The 17137-nt window shown below is 36.8% G+C and overlaps 1 protein-coding gene across 4 annotated transcripts in view; it reads right to left on the reverse strand.

Annotated features, from left to right (window-relative positions):
- The window catches only part of Cdh8 (cadherin 8), a 425418-nt gene that overhangs the window by 161726 nt on the left and 246555 nt on the right, over window positions 1-17137 (reverse strand). For all 4 annotated transcript variants that reach the window (XM_055621036.1, XM_055621035.1, XM_055621034.1 and 1 more), the window contains one exon: window positions 14021-14274. In XM_055621036.1, the coding sequence (XP_055477011.1) occupies window positions 14021-14274 (254 nt within the window). The remainder of the gene's footprint in view (window positions 1-14020; window positions 14275-17137) is intronic.

Consider the following 17137-nt stretch of genomic DNA (forward strand, 5'->3'; position numbering starts at 1 on the left):
AAAAAAAAAAAGTTTTTTTTTTTTTTTTTTTTTTTTTTTTGAGGAAATCAACAAGATAGACAAACCCATAGCCAAACTTACTAAAAGGCAGAGGGACACTATCCAAACAAACAACATCAGAAATGAAAAGGGGGACATAATGACAATGACAGACACTGAAGAAGTCCAAAGAATATTAGGTCCTACTTCAAAAGGTAATAGGCCACCAAATTTGAAAATTCAAATCATGAAATTTGTAGGCAAATGGATGGAACTAGAAAAGATCATTCTTAGTGAGGTAACTCAAAAGTAGAAAGACACCAATGGAATATACTCACTTATTAGTGGGTATTACACATATTATATGGGATAAACATACTAAAATCTTTACACCTAAAGTAGCTAAGCAAGAAGGAGAACCCTAGGGAAGATGCTCAATCCTCATTCATAAGGGGAAATGGGATAGACATCAGAAGCAGAAGAAAACAAGGTACAAGATAGGAGCCTTCTATAGAGGGCCTTTGAAATATTCTACCCACTAGGGTTTCGAAGCAGATGCTGAGACTCATAGCCAAACTTTGGACAGAGTGCAGGGAATCTTATAAAAGAAAGGAGAGATAGAAAGACATGGAGGGAAAAGGAGCTCCACAAGAACAACAGAACCAACAATTCTGGACCCCAGGGTTCTTGCAGAGACTGTTACTCCAACCAAGGATCAGTCATGAAGATAACCTAGAACACTTGCTCAAATATAGCACAAGGCAGCTCAGTCTTCAAGTGGGATCCCTGATAAGGGGAGCAAGGCCTGTCTCTGATATGAAATCAGTGAATGACTCTTAGATCACCACACGCTGGGGGAATGCAGCCATAGCAGACTACAAAGGAAGAGGATGCAGGCAGTTCTGATGAGACCTGATAGGCTAGGGTCAGACAGAAAGGGAGGAGAAGTTCCCCTATCATTGGGCTAGGGAAGGGGAGTAGTGGAAGAAAAGGGAGGAGGGGTGAGACTGGAAGGAGACAAAAGATGGGGCTACATCTGGGATATAAAGTGAATAAATTGTAATACATTAAAAAATTAAAAAATAGTTTAATATGAAAAAATAAAATCTAAATAAAATGGACAATTTCTTGATAGATTCCACTTACCAAAACTGAATCAAGACCAGGTAAATAAATAGTGCTATATCCCCTAAGGAAATAGAAGCTCTGATCAAAAGTCTTCCATCCAAAAAATAAAAGCCCAGGGCCAAATGGTTTCTGCACAGAATTCTATCAGACCTTCAAAGAAGAGCTAATTCCAATACTCTAAAAACAATTTCAGAAAATAGAAAACGAAGGAACATTACCAAACTCATTCTTGAGGTCAGTCACCTTGATTACCTAAGCTGCACAAAGACCCAACAAAGAAAGATAATTTCAGAACACTCTCTTTTATGAATATTGATACAAAAATATTCAATAAAATACACACAAACCGAAACTAAGAACAAAAATAACCCCACATACCTAGGGAAACTTGTTTTGACAAAGAAGTCAAAACCATTCAATGGAAACAAAGACAACATCTTCAGCAAATGGTGCTGTTCTATTTGGCTGCCTACATGTAAATAAATGCAAATAGACCATACTTATCACCTTGCAAACACTTAGAGAAATGTTCAACATTGAAGTGCAGAGGAAGACTTAACGAAATGTTCAATGTCCTTAGTCATCAGGGAAATGCAAATCAAAACAACTCTGAGACTGCATCTCATACCCATCAGAATGGCTAAGATCAAAAACTCAAGGAATAGCACATGCTTGAGAGGATATGGAGAGAGAGGAACCCTCCTCCATTGCTGGTGGGAATGTAAACTTGTGCAACCACTTTGGAAATCAATCTGATGCTTTCTCAGGAAACTGGGAATAGTGTTACCTCAAGACTAAGGTATACCACTCCTGGGTATATATCTGAAAGATGCTCAACCACACAAGAACATTTGATGAACTATGTTTATAGAAGCTTTATTCGTAATAGCCAGAATCTAGAAACAACCTAGATGTTTCTCAACTGAAGAATGCATAGAGAAATTGTGGTACATTTACAGAATGGAATACTACTCAGCAATTAAAAACAAGGAAATCATTAAATTTGTAGGCAAATGGTGGAAACTAGAAAAGATCATCCCGAGTGAGGAAACCCAGAAGCAGAAAGACACACATGGTATATACTCACTTATAAGTGGATATTAGACATATAATATTGGATAATCATACTAAAATCTGTATACCCAAAGAAGCTAATCAAGAAGGAGGACCTTGGGTAAGATGCTCAATCTTCATTCGGAAAGGTAAATGGGATGGATATCAGAAGAGGGAGAAAACAGCAAAATTATAGTTACGAAGTAGCAATAACAATACTTTTATGGTTGGGAGTCACCACAACATGTAGAACTGTATTAAAGGGTCACAGCATTAATAAGATTGAGGACCACTGCTTTAGAGCAAGCTCCCAGCATTCTACTATTTTTCACTATATCTTATTGCTAAATGACCCATCTCCCAAGAGGACTCTGATGATCTAGCATTTGAGAGACACTTATCAAAGTAATAAACACAAAATTAAAGACATACACAGTTATGATAGGAGCTAAGCTCTGTTAGACTAATGACCTTGTTTTTCCCTGCTTTTCACAAGACATTGCACTAGGTAGATATGATTTTTCTTGAGTGTAACTTAGTTTATAAGTGGTAAGACAATAAACAAATATAGGTTTCTTGGAGCTAGCAGTGAGACAAGAAAATATTCAAGGTAAACATAATTCTATAAAACTATTCCTACCAAGAGAAAGCAAAGAGGAAAATTCCAGCATAGACAGATGCTCTGTGTGTGTGTATGAAGAACTTAACACAGGACCGTTTGAGGCAAGTTTAATAATCAGTGAAAGGGGGTACCAAGAAAAATGTCAGAGAGAATGTAACCAAGGATAGCTTAATTTTAGGAACTGAAAAGCCACTTGAAAGACTTCAAAATATTTATTATTCACCTTGTAAACGCAGGAATTTCAACAAATATCAGTGAGTGTCCACAGGACTACACTGATCCGAAGATATCAAGGCAACCCATTAATGATGGATAGCTTTCTTCTCTTCAAATATAACATTAACTTCTTAGAACCATTGACAATAACAATTTTCACTTTTCTCTCCACAAAGAACATTCAAATTAGGGAATTGTTACACAAACACAATGTCAGACACAGTATCTCACCACCTAATAGTCAATAAGATCATAAATCCAATATTAATTCTTAGTAAAATGTTGAACTAATTTTTACAACCTTTCTATCTTTCAGTATTTAGATAAGCCTTATATTAATTTTTTGCCTAATACAAAAAAGAAATAACTTAAGCACAACACATCTGTATTCTGCCTCAAGTAATTATTTCTGTGGCAAAAAAAAAAAAAAAATCAAACACACAAAAAGTTTTACTATATAAACTCCCATCTTCAAATGGAATCCTGTCCCACCCAATCAAACTTTCTTATACAAAGCCCAGCACCATACATTTTAATTCCAATTGATATTATCCTGAATGCTTCCTCTTTGTTTAAAGTACAGGCCAGCCCTGTGATTACGCACTACCTACCTTCATCAAACATGTATAATACCAGATATTCATTTGGGAATGACAGCTAAGCCTTTTGCTGTCCTTTGTATCACTAAATACACCTTCCACTATTTGGGCCGTTTGTTAGCACTTCATAAATATTATTTTTATTTATTACAATTGTGTGGCAGTATTTCTGGGGAGTCCTGAATATATGTCTACTTACAACACCTAGGAAACTGAGAGTGACAGCCTAAATGTAAAATACCAGCAGTATTGATAAACCAGTGAGTTACAGTTGAGCTGTTTGAAGAAATATAGGTAAGAGATTGTTATTAAGAGGAAAAATGAGTGAGGGACAGATACATCACCAAACATCCACCCCAGCATGGGTGAGAGCTCATTAAAGCTGGAACCTTGAAGCACACTCCACAGCTGCAGATGGCTCAACAAATTGGGAGAGTATCTAACTGGGTATTTTATCTGCTTTGCCGATTCTTGGCAGCTGAGCTGACCCAAGAGTTGTTTCTCAGTCCTTACTGTTTACCTGACCATGTGGAGGAAGGAGTCTGAAAGACTATAATGCATCTTGTTAATTTCAGGAACACCCTGAAATTCCTTAGTTGTTTACTTTGTAAATTTAACAAGTTTCTCTGGGTGATGGAATGTTTCACCTGAATTTAGAATTTTTTTTAAGAAGCTTCTCCACAAATGGGATTTTTTTTTTTCTTGGAGAAAATTGCTATGCAGCAATGGCAAAGCTGCAATAACTTGTAGGTCATCACAAATCCTATTTACATCTAGGCAACTGTTCAAAGACAGGTAAACAAGGCATAGAGATTGCATTTGGTTGAAATCAGGTGCACTTATCAGAGAGGATCTTGATAGAATTTTTATAGAATAGGAAAACAGATATTTTCCACTTTCAACATGAGCTCACCTGAAATGATTCAGTTTTCGGTCTGTAGCATAAGTCAAATCTGATTGTCCTTCATCAACAGCAATACTGGTTGTTTCATACACAATTTCAAATTGGAGTGGAGAAATTTAATGAAAAATACTTTGTTGAATTGATGACTGCATGCTAGAGTTTACTACAGTGAATGTACTCAACATGATTTTTTTTTCATGCTGTTAGAAAGATAAATCCAACCAGGATTAGTGAATTTATCAAAATTGTAGAAAAGAGGAGATCCTGGTAAAAGTGGTCATCAACCTGAGTTCCACAAAGCCCTTAGAGCAGACATCACTGATGTCAGATGAAAGCACAAATCTGGTAAGAGATCAGGGTTTCAGTGTCAATCTATGAAGGAAGCAGTATCTTTCTCTTCAATCAGGAATATCAGCAGTCACCTTTCATAGTTGCTATGGTTATTGTGAAGTTTTCTCCACAGCTACATAAGGAGGGAAGCTTTGGAGCTAGCAAAAGACCGTAGTGGACAGAGCAATTATCACATAAAGATGAGGATTTGAACTGAATCCCAAGATTCCTAATAAAATCTGTAGGATTTTATTCCTGCTATGCATTGAAGAATGACAATAGAATCTCTGGGAGCTTGTGAGCCAGTTAGTCATGGATGCTTAGCAGTGAATGGGAGAAATTAGGTCTCAAAAAGATGGAAGGTGAAAACCAATGAACACCATATGAAGTGTTTTGTTTTGTTGAGACTTCAGAGTCTCCCTGTGTATACCTGCTTGTCCTGGTACCCTCTATGTAGAGCAAGTTAGCCCTGAACTCACAGAATCTGCCTGCCTCTGTCTCCAAAGTGTTGGCATTATTAATGTGATCTTATTTCTGTATACATGTCATAGCATCCTGATGGGACCCATAATACTAACAATAGAAGGCTCCAAGGAAATGCCAATTCCCATTACAGGTAACTGTTCTCATTCAGAACCAACTTAATTGATTATAAAAGTCTTAAAGACAAGTTTTGGGAATCTTATCTGAAAAGTGTTTCTGAGGTAGAATAAAATCCTAAAGGGTCATGGCATTTATTTATTGAGTTGGAATTGTGAGAAGTTTATTCGATGTGTTCCTAGTGTGAGAGTTAGTGAAAGTCTTCAGAGTAGATGTTTTAGCTTCAGCATCCATACTGTCGCCATCATATTCTGTAACTGTAGTAAATAAATAAAATTGAGCATAGCTTTGTGCTAGTCTAATGGCTAACAACGCAGTCAAAGATTTCACTTATGTCCCTGATTCCTTTTCCTTTAAAGGGCTTATTAGCTATAATATCAGGGAACAATTAATTGAGTAAAAAGACAATACATAGTTTGTCAAGACCCAGCATTGTTATATTTATAATAATGTGTGGATCATGATCTAGAACACGGAGAAGCTCACGAACTCAAGTGTTTTCACTTTAGCATGACACTTTGTTCCAAATGCCCAGCAGAGTTCACAGGTGACCTGCCCTGTATCCTCACTCATTGTTAGAAAATACTCACTCCTTATCAAATGCAAAGAAAGCTGAGTTCAAACTGATTTGCTTACACTCCCTGTGTTACTTAGAACACACTAGAGAATGGCTGTCCTTGGAGAAAGGTAATGTGGTTTGATTTTTCAAATTTAGCAGGAATAAATGTACTTTTACAGCATAAAATGCTTTGTTCAACACTGGTCTCTCTCTGGAAAATGTACAGGAGGATACAATTTTGAGCTGACTGCAAGTGAAGATGCTATTTAGAGCCATACATAATGAAATAAACCCCTTAGTTATGAATCAGTTATTATATTTCACTGAACTCCAACTGTTCCTTTCTCACTGCTTAATTTCATTTTCGCTTTTGTTATTATGCCTAAAGAAACCATTTTAGCATTTTTTTGCATGCACTTTGAGAATCAAAAATTCCATCTACAAGTTTTCTGCTTTTTACCTCTAATTGCTCCACTGGTTGCTCTGGCTGCTTTAATAAATAATATTGTCTGCATTCTGTTAGTCCCAGAATTCTGTTTATTTATAATTTCTCTAAGGGAAAAGAGTATCTTTTGGGGGGCAGGGTAAAGAACAGAAAAACAAAACCACACAATAAACATATTCCAACTTAGTACAAAGTTCTCTAAAAGATGACATAGTTTCACATTAACCTCATAAAAAGTTACAGTTGCTTCAACTCAGATTTTACTAGGAAACTCTTTGCATTTTGCTTTAATGCACTATCATCTGACTTTAACATAGCAACATAGCTTGAATTAAAGAATAACTAAATAACTATGAAGGGCTTGTTTTTCCTGTGTTATTCAGTCAACTTTCATACTAGAGAACAATTACACGGATGACAGGAACTCCACAAGGAGGCCAACAAAGCTGAAAAATCTGGGCCAGGGGTATTACTGAGACTGATGCACCAACCAAGGACTATGCAAGGAGAGGACCTAGACCCCCTGCTCAGATGGAGCCCATGGCAGCTCAGTCGCCATGTGGGGTATGGGTGTCCTAGTAAGGGAGCAGTGGTTATCTCTGAATTAAACTCCTTTGCCTGTTCTTTGATCAATTCCTCCTGGCAGGGTGGTCTGGCCAGGCCACAGAGAAAAAGGATCCAAGAAGTCCTGATGAGACTTGGTAGGCTGGGGTCAGACGGTAGGGGAGGCAGACTCCCCTTTCAGTGGACTATGGGAGGGGATAGAAAGTAAAAGGGAGGGAGGCGGCAAAGGAGGGGCTACAACTGAGCTACAAAGTGAATAAATTATAAAAATAATAAATTAAAAAAGAACAAGAATAGGAAAGCATAGGATGTATCTTTATAAGAAAAAAACTTCCTTGAAACTGTGAGTTCAATTAGTATTTCAGGGAGAACAAACTGAAATGTGAATGGGTGACTGGATGTGACTGCATATATGTGAATGAATGACTGCATATATAATACCATGTGTTGAACTTGTTACAGCCAGCTTAATTAGGAATACAATGTCTTTGAAGTGGTATTGGGAGAGTTTGTACTTTAAGTTGGGAAACAATGCAACTTCTTTCTGGAGAAATGAATTTAGACATCAAATAAATCAAGTTTTAATTATTTAAAAACATTAAATCCTTGTCAGGAGATCCTTTTACATTAGAGGTAGGAGTGAAAAATGGTGCAGCTACTGTAGAAACAGCATGGAATTTCTTCAAAACACTAAAAATGTGCTCTGTTCCAGAGATTCCACTTCTGTGTATTTATCTGAAAGAACTGAGGAAAGCAGCTCAAACACATGTAACTATTTCCAAATTCACTGAGACATGATTCACAGTTTTCACGAATGAAATAATGTATATGTTATAAACTAATGATAAATAAGTAAAATATAATATGTATTTATAATGGAATAGTATTCATTCTGGAAAAAGGTAAATATGTTAAAATATGTAAAAATGTATAGATTGCCCTTGGAGACATTGCAGTAAATGAAATAAGCATATCATAAAAAAAGAATACATGCTTTGATTTTATAAAGTATCTAAAATAATTAAACTCAATTGGAGAGATAATGATAGCCATGGGAGAGAAGAAATGAGGAGCTGCTGATGAACAAACTGGATTTTAGTTACACAGGGCTGTGTTCACCTATTACAGCACTCGGCTGTGCTGTAGACAATGTGATGAGTATGCTACACTAACACACACACACATACACACACACACACACATACTGATGAGGGAATATTATTGCAGAATTGAGGAAGAAATCAGCTATTGTGGAATATTATTCCAAATTAATGCAATGTTTGTATAGTCAGAAAAGCTTCTCTTTTATCATCACAGGAGATGCTGGTGGTGAGGAGTGTTTTTATGAAAAGAGCTCCTTAGCAGTCAGCCTGGTTACCAAAAGAGGTACAAAAATGCCACCATAAAGGAGGAAAATAGCAAATGCTCTGTTCTTGTGTTGAGTGGGCACTTATGTTCAGGAGAGGAATTAGGACAACAAAATATGTGGCCACTGGTGTCAATCACCTATTCTCTTTCCAAATGGTCACTGGTTTGACTTTTAATTTAAACAGCTCCTTTAATTTTATTCAAGACAAATATTCTGACAACAGCAGGAAGGTATTACTTTAACTCAGGCTTCATGTGGGTTTCCTGGTAAGGGGATCAGGGGCTTTCTCTTACATGAACTCAATGGCAGGCTCCTTGATCACCTCCCCCTGGGGTGTGCAACTTTACCATGCCACAGAGGAAGACAATGCAGCCAGTCCTGATGAGACCTGATAGGCTAGGGTCAAATAGAAGGGGAGGCAGTCCTCCCCTATGAGTGGACTAGGGAAGGGGCATAGCAGGAGAAGAGGGAGGGACGGCAGGATTGGGAGGAGAGGAGGGAGGCGGTCACAGCTGGGATACAAACTGAACAAATTGTAATAAATAATAATAATTAATAAAAAAGAGAAAAAAAATCCAAACTGAAAAAAGGTGATATCTTTGTGGCTCTCAGTTTGATGCATAGGCCATGATACCAGAAAGGAAAGACAGCAATTTTGAGATAACTGGGTCTCCTTCCTTCTCCAGGTAAGCAGTAGAGAAGATGAATGCTGGTGCTCAGTTCACTTTCCCCATTTGATTGAGTTCAGGATCCTGGCACACAGGAAGACCCTGCTCACTCACATACAGTAAAATGAGCATAGTTTTTGTTGTTGTTGTTTTGTTTTGTTTTGTTTTTGTCCCCATCTCAGTAAAACCTTTCTAGATAACACCCTCTTAGGCACACATAGAGCATGTTCCCATGGTGATTCTGAAAAGCAGCCAAGTTAACAATGAAGATCAAAGCTTATCCCTTTGTCCTGAATACCTTCCTATTTTAAATGAGGATACTGATTAGACATAACATTTCAGAGAAGTGTTATCTCAGTAAACTAGCATATTAATAAAGTCCCTAAAACATGTTGGTTATATTAGTGGCAATATATAAATCAGCATCATGAGGAAATTAGAATGAGTAACATCATTTGCATTATTTATACACTTTGAAATATAACTTTACCAAAATGAGCAAACAACACAAATAATAAGCCAAAAATGCCTTATCATTCCACATACATCTAGCCACCTTTACTAGAATTCTCTTCTCAGCTAACTACTAGACTTAATTTTCATTTAATTTTTGAAATGGGAGGCGCTAAATAGTTTGCTCAGCAGTTTAGAGCACCCATTGCTCTTGCAAAGGACCTTACTTTAATTTTCTCATGGTGGCTCACAACCATCTGTAACTCCTGATCTAAGGGTACCAATTCCCTCATGCAACTTCTGTGCACACCTGTCACACATATGGCATGCAAAATACATGTACAGTGAATAAATATATAAAGAATCAAAATGTGTGATGTCTTACTCTGATGAGCTAGTAATGCTAATAAATGTTTTATCTAATAAAGTGACCTCATCCTTGAAATACCCAGTGAAGAATGTAGCTTTTATTATTATTATTATTAATTACACTTTATTCATTTTGTATCCCCCCATAAGCCCCTCCCTCCTCCCCTCCCGATCCCACCCTCCCTCCCCTTTCTGCATGCATGCCACTCCCCAAGTCCACTGATAGGGGAGGTTCGCCTCTCCTTTCTGATCTTAGTCTATCAGTTCTCATCAAAATTGGCTGCATTGTCCTCTACCGTGGCCTGGTAAGGCTGCTCCCCCATTAGGGGGAGGTGATCAAAGAGCAGGCCAATCAGATTATGTCAGAGGGAGTCCCTCTTCCCATTACTATGTAACCCACTTGGACACTGAACTGCCATGGGCTACATCTGTGCAGGAGTTCTAGGTTATCTCCACGAATAGTCCTTGGTTGGAGTATGATTTTCTGGGAAGTTCCCTGTGTTAAAATTATCTTGTTCTGTTGCTCTCCTTGTGGAGTTCCCGTCCCCTCCAGCTTTTACTATTTCCCACTTCTTACATAAAATTCCATTTACTCTTATACAATGAAGAAAGTGAGTCCCAGAAAACTGTAAGGCTGACAGCTATGCTGGAAACAAATAAACAAATAAAGAAACAAATAAACAAACAAACAAACCAAAGTAAAACAACAAGAAAACAGTGGTATGATTTCTTTACTTAGTCTGGCTAAATTTAAAAACATCATCTTAAATTAATTGTCAGAAAGTGTCCTAAATTACTGAACAATAGGTAGTACAGAAGAAAGAAGCAATCCTTAATTAATGTTCCTGGGAGGTAGACAGTGGGATCACGCGTTTTGCTGTTCATTTTCCCCCAGACTGGAATATAGAGACACACAAATATGAACATGGATCTAGATACAGGTATAAGTATTTCAAAATGCATGATACTTCTAGCTAGGAGCTGTATTCAAAAATGAAATCTCACAGGAAGTCGATGAGCCAACAAATTACTGCATGTTTCAACATGGCAGATGCGACAATAGCTGACTATGTTTTATTTATTTATTTATTTTTGCTAGATTGTAAAGCAAATATTATCCTGAAAGACAGATACCTTCTTGTCAGCATATGAAATACAATAGTTCTAAAGAGAAAATAGTGCATTGCTATCTGTTGCCCAGAGCTTGGCCATTCACATTCTCTAGATCTCTTTTAAAAGGGAAAGTTGCTCCGAACTCATCTACTAGAGTCATAATACCTATGCACTGACCTGATTGATTGGGGAATTTAATTTTCTAATCAAATTAACCATTTGTGTTTACACACAGGGAACCTATTTTCTACAAGCAAAGTGACAGAGATGATACTGGAAGGAAAAAAAAAAAGGCAGTGATTCATAAGTAGTGTCGTCTTCCCGGGCCAATCTGCCTGTCATGCCTGTGTGGGGCAAACATTATCTCTGACATATCAAAGTCTCCCACACATGCTTTGAAACAGTATCTTTCTCCTCTTTGTATGAACCCAGAGATATGGAAGAACTCACAGTTGTCTGGAATATATCAGAAGCACTGATATGTCCATGTCACCAAATCACACTTGATCTGTCCATCTTTTCCTAGTCCCTCCCTTTAGCTGGACTGAAAAATGGTGTGCTTTAAAACTGGATAGTTGCTACTGAAGAGACTCTAGTTGCCCCGAACAGTCATTACTGTCACTTTCCACAAGGTGATAATAATAGCTATGGCTATAATCAGTTACAGCGAGGATCACAGCTTGACTACCTGGAAACTGGAATTACTTCAATAAAACTGTTTTCCCAGGAGTATAATGGAGAGATTATAAAATGTGTAAAAACAATGTGAGCTGTAGTGACCCTGATTTCTGCCTAGTTCTGAGATTCAACTGTTACTTTCATTGTGAGTCACAAAGCTCCCCAAACCTCATCTTGATTAAGAACATGCCATTCCATAGTAATACTGTGTTCTCTGGTATAATCGAGACTGTATTTGGAAAATGTGTGTGTATGTATATGTGTCTTTATATGTGTGTCTTTATGTGTGTGATGATATGATATCCCTTATTGCTTACGGATAATGATTTGTTATAGCCCTGAGAACTTATTTGTTGTTTGCTTGGAACAGTAGAAATGTCATCAAACCAAGGTTTTGAAATTATCCTCATAGTGGGACTTTAATTGCAGTCAGTCATCTTGTTTACTGCCTTCAATTGTGTCTCATGCTTGGGCTTGAGAGAAAATAAGAGTGTTACCTGACAGAGACCATGGGAGAAACATGAAAACAAGTTCATCCATCCACAAAACAATACTACTCACTTAACCCACTCATGTTAGATCCCAGCAAAAAGCCACTGCACAACTTCTGTAGCTAGGAAATCCTTCTTCGTTTGGATTCTTGCCACATTTCACATTTGACCTTCTCACAGATATAATTATCTTCACCAGACAAAGGACATTCTGCATGTCTGTAGTTTATTACCTGCCTTCAAAGCTAATAATGGCTGTTGGGATATTAGTCAAGTCCTTACATAGAGTGACAGTTTTGAACTTGTTTTCACTTATCCAGAAATCTTCCTTTGTTATCCTCATAGAGGTGTACTTTAATTGCCCCACATTTAAAAATAAATTACATTTGAATAAGAGCTTTGATGGATGTAAAAATAATTCCCAATTTGATCCAACCTTCTGCCATTTGAAGCACTAACTTTTCAAAGACTTTAACCTCAGTCTTATATCTTTATCACTCTGAAAGTAATGGGAATTACCATATTTTAAAGTTCATAGATAGAAATAATGAAAAATAATATGGTGAGTATTCAACTCTTACATTTTTTTTTCAAATTCCATGTGCAAGCTCTACCCCTCCTGCTCATACTCCAACCTCTCATGTGTTCACACAGCTGCCCAAATTTACTACCTCTTTTATATTTACTATTGTTAAATATATGCATCTATGCAACTACAAAATTCAAAACAATCATAAATGCTTTTTTGCTTCAAAAGTCTAGACTGACTAGTTTTTTCAGATGTACAGTCGCTGAAGGACACAAAATGGCTGTCTAATACATAAGCATATAATGACAAAAGCATGTAAAAACATGCTTTTTTAATATCTAAGAAATAAAATAGTATTAAAAATTTTAAATTATGTATAAATAAAAAATCCAGAAAAATTAATTTTCTAGACCTTATATGAAAAAGTCATTGCAAAATGACAGCTATATATAACTGTAGCTTAGAAATAGAAAATGTTTAATATTTTTATACCCCACCTCTCTCTCACACCCACTCTCTCTCACACACAAACATTTATAAGACCATATTTGAATTCCACTCTCAAACACATTATTAACCAACATTTCACCTTTGAAGAACAACACACAAAATAATAGACAATCCTTGTGAATTCACAAAAAAAGTCATTTAGCTTGAGTACCTAAGTAGTCATTTGTTGACTTTGAAATGAGAAAAGATGTCTACAAATCAACATAAAGGTAGAAACCAAATTGAGCCTCATTTTCATAGAAAAAAAAAAGACAAGAAGAAAAGAAAAGAAAAACAAAGAAATAAATATCTTGAAGTGATTAGTTTTCATCCCAGGCAAAAATTTCTGAGCAAAAAAATATGATCATAAGACATCATTTAAGTTATACAAAAATATTTCTCTGTAAAATAAACTAGTCCAGATGTGCTGACTTTCAGAAATGCTCACAGCTAAGAATAAGGTAATTTCAAAGCTACATTCAGAAACAAGATAGGACCTTTTTAATGCATTGACAGGGTGGTCTCATCCCTCTAAATTCTAATTTATTATTCACTATATCTGTCAGAAGAGACAAAATACAAAGTAGCAATGTTCAGGCAATGCTAAAAAAATAAAGTATAAAATGTAAAAAACTCATCCCAAAGAACTACAAGCATTTGCAACTTTGCATCTCCATCAAGCTTCCCAGGAGATGGAATCACGATTTATTTTGATATTCCTGTTTCAAGAAGTTGTCTATGACTCCTAGTAGATAAGCATATGAATGTGCACACCATACACACACACACACACACACACACACATACACACTGTGGGGGGAGAGAGAGGGAAAGTATGTACTGCACTTAAAAAAAGAAATACCTTATGGGACTGGCAGTGATGTCGGGGTCACGAGCTGTCACTTGACCAATCACAGAGTTCAAAGCAGCATTTTCATGGACTTCGAGGAGGTAAGTTGGAGAAGAGAAGACTGGGGGCTCGTCAGCATCCTCTACAACGATTTTGACGGTTGCTGTGTCCTTAAAGGGTCCCCTGCCACTGAAACGTGGGTCGATGTGGATATTGGCTGCCTCCACCTTCAGAGTATAGGATTTTTTGGTCTCAAAGTCCAGAGGCTGTTAAAAAATGACAAAGATGAATTCTTCTCACTAAACCACAGCAGCAAGAGCAAATGAGTTTAATAAGCATGGAGGGAAGTTATTCGCATGTACGCCAGTTTGTTAACTCTTAATGGGATCCATTCCCCCAGATTCAACCTGTAAACTTTACAGTAATTTATTGATACTTATGTTTTATTCAAGCTCAGTGAGTCTAATCTCCTATTGTTCTGTTTTGTTTTGCTCATTTCAGTCGGAATTCACAAAATATTCACAGTCATGAATTGTAACATCAAATTTTCACTTCAGAGTCATAATAAAATTTTACTGTTGATGACATGAACAGCATGCTAATCATCTGGTTAACCAGACTTCTGCTGGTGGCAGATAAGGCAGCACTGAATACAACAGTCTCTATATGGGAACAATATTTTATCATTTTGCAACAGTGTGTGAAATGGAAATAGTAGAAATGATCATTGTTTAGTCCAAGCAGATATTGCAAAGCATGATTTAGCACTAATCCTAACAAAGAATATTTCGTATCTTTTCTAAAACATCTCGACTCTAACTGAGTATGCAGCTGAAATGGAGATTATTACTTTTTTAGGACATCTTAGGTCTCTCAAAAGTGCTGTGCTATGGAGCAGGTAAACATATAAAGAGATATGCTTGCACATGCAACCCGTTTTGGTTTATATTTGGAAAAATGAAGTGTGAAGATAAATAAATAGACACAACTAGGTCTGACTTTGCCTTACACTAACCACTTAAAAATTGAAGTACCACTATTTCTCTACTACTGATGATGTTTCTGAAACAGTCATCATTCTTTCCTTAACAGTCCATAGACTTTTGTCGGTGACTTGTATAAACTGAGCAAGGTAAGTGGTTGTATTCCACTTACATACATCATAATCCATCTGAATCAGAACCCATCTAGGGAAATTCTTGGCAAGTTGTAATATTCCAGATTTTAAGAATGTAAGTCTGTCAAGATTCAAAGAAATAGTTTATATATACATTACAATTTCTCAGAAGAAACAGAACTTTAATTCTGCAATGCAGATTTTTAGAAAATAGGAAGCTGGGACAAGAAGTCACATCAGTGATGTCTTATAGGACACTTGTACAAGATTAAATATATATTCTTATTTAAAACTTCGATATTGATTCTTATATTTAATTTTAGATGTAGTATCACTTAGCTTTTCCTCCTAATACTTTCTGATAAACAGTTCAAACACACTTCCCCGTTGATCCTGAAATAACAATGTGCAAGTGTGTAGTTTGGAAGAAATGATTTAGCATGGTATGAGGATATTTAAACTTTGTAAATCATCCACATTGTAATAGTCTTGCAATTCAAGTTACTTCCCAAAACATGTTCATAATTTGCTTTCTATAATGTGTTAATATTATTTTAAACTGACAAATAGTAGTTATGTATATTTTCAGATACAATAATATGATAGTATATAAAGACAGGACTCAATCAAGACAATTGACATAACTTCTCATCCCCTTATCATTTTGGGAAGATATTAAGAATTGATTCTAGGTTGTTTACAGATTCTGGCCATTATAAATAAAGCTGCTAGATTTCCCCCAACTGAAGAATAGATACAGAAGTTGTGGTACATATACACAATGAAATGCTACTCGGGAATTAAAAACAAGGAAATTGAAAAAATTGCAGGCAAATGGGTGGAACTAGAAAAGATCATTCTGAGTGAGGTAACCCAGATGCAGAAAGACACACATGCTATATGCTCATTTATAAGTGGATGTTAGCCATATAATACAGGGTAAATATACAAAAATCTATAGTTCTAAAGAAGCCGAACCACAAGGAACACCCTAGGGAAGGAGCTTAATCCTCATTCAGAAGAGCAAAAGGGATCAACATTGGAAGTAGGTGAATACAGCGAACAGGATAGGAGCCTTCCACACAGGACCTCTTACAGATTCTACCCGGTAGGGTATCAAAGCAGATGCTGAGACTTGTTGCCAAACTTTGGGCAGAGTTTAGGGAATCTTATGGAAGAAGAGAAGATAGAAAGACCTGGAGGGGACAGGTGCTCAACAAGGAGACCAACAGATCCAAAATGTCTGGGTCCAGGTGACCTGCGTATACTGATGAATCAATCAAGGACCATGAACAGAGAAGACCTAGACCCCTGCTCACATGTAGCACATGGACAACTCTGTCTCTGTAAGGGCTCCCTAGTAAAGGGAGCATGAACAGCATTTAACATGAACTCGGTTGCCTGCTCTTTGATCACCTCTTCTTGGTGAGGTAGTCTTACTAGGCCACAGAGAAAGAGAATCCAGATAGTCCTGATGATATCTGATAGGGTAGGGTCAGATAGTAGGGGAGGAGGACTTCCTCTATAAGTGGACTGGGCGACATAGTGGGGAAGAGGGAAGGATGATGGGACCAGAAGAATATGAGGGAAGGGCTACAGCTGAGATACAAAGTGAATAAATTGTAATAAATAGTAATAATAATAATAAAAAGAAAAAAGAATTGATTCTTCTGGAAATTCTGTGACCATCACGCTGCACAAAATATCACTAATTATTGTCTACTTTTGTAATTTTAAACTCTTTGCTCAACATTGTCCCTTTTCCTTTACCACATGCTCTCACAATCTCCATATCAAATAGCTCTATGGACATTATTCACATAGTTTCTAGCTTTTGTTTGTTTGTTGTTGTAAAAGAGGCTTGAGGTCCAGTTTGTCTCAATGGGTAATTAGGCTCCCTGAACCTTACTCCATGCTTTGCTTCAGTAAAAACCAAAACCAGGCAGTTCTCCAAGGACAACTTGGCTTCTTCTTCTTCTTCTTCTTCTTCTTCTTCTTCTTCTTCTTCTTCT

Source organism: Psammomys obesus, unplaced genomic scaffold (assembly GCF_907164565.1).
Source record: "Psammomys obesus unplaced genomic scaffold, mPsaObe1.curated_primary_1811, whole genome shotgun sequence".
Taxonomy (NCBI): domain Eukaryota; kingdom Metazoa; phylum Chordata; class Mammalia; order Rodentia; family Muridae; genus Psammomys; species Psammomys obesus.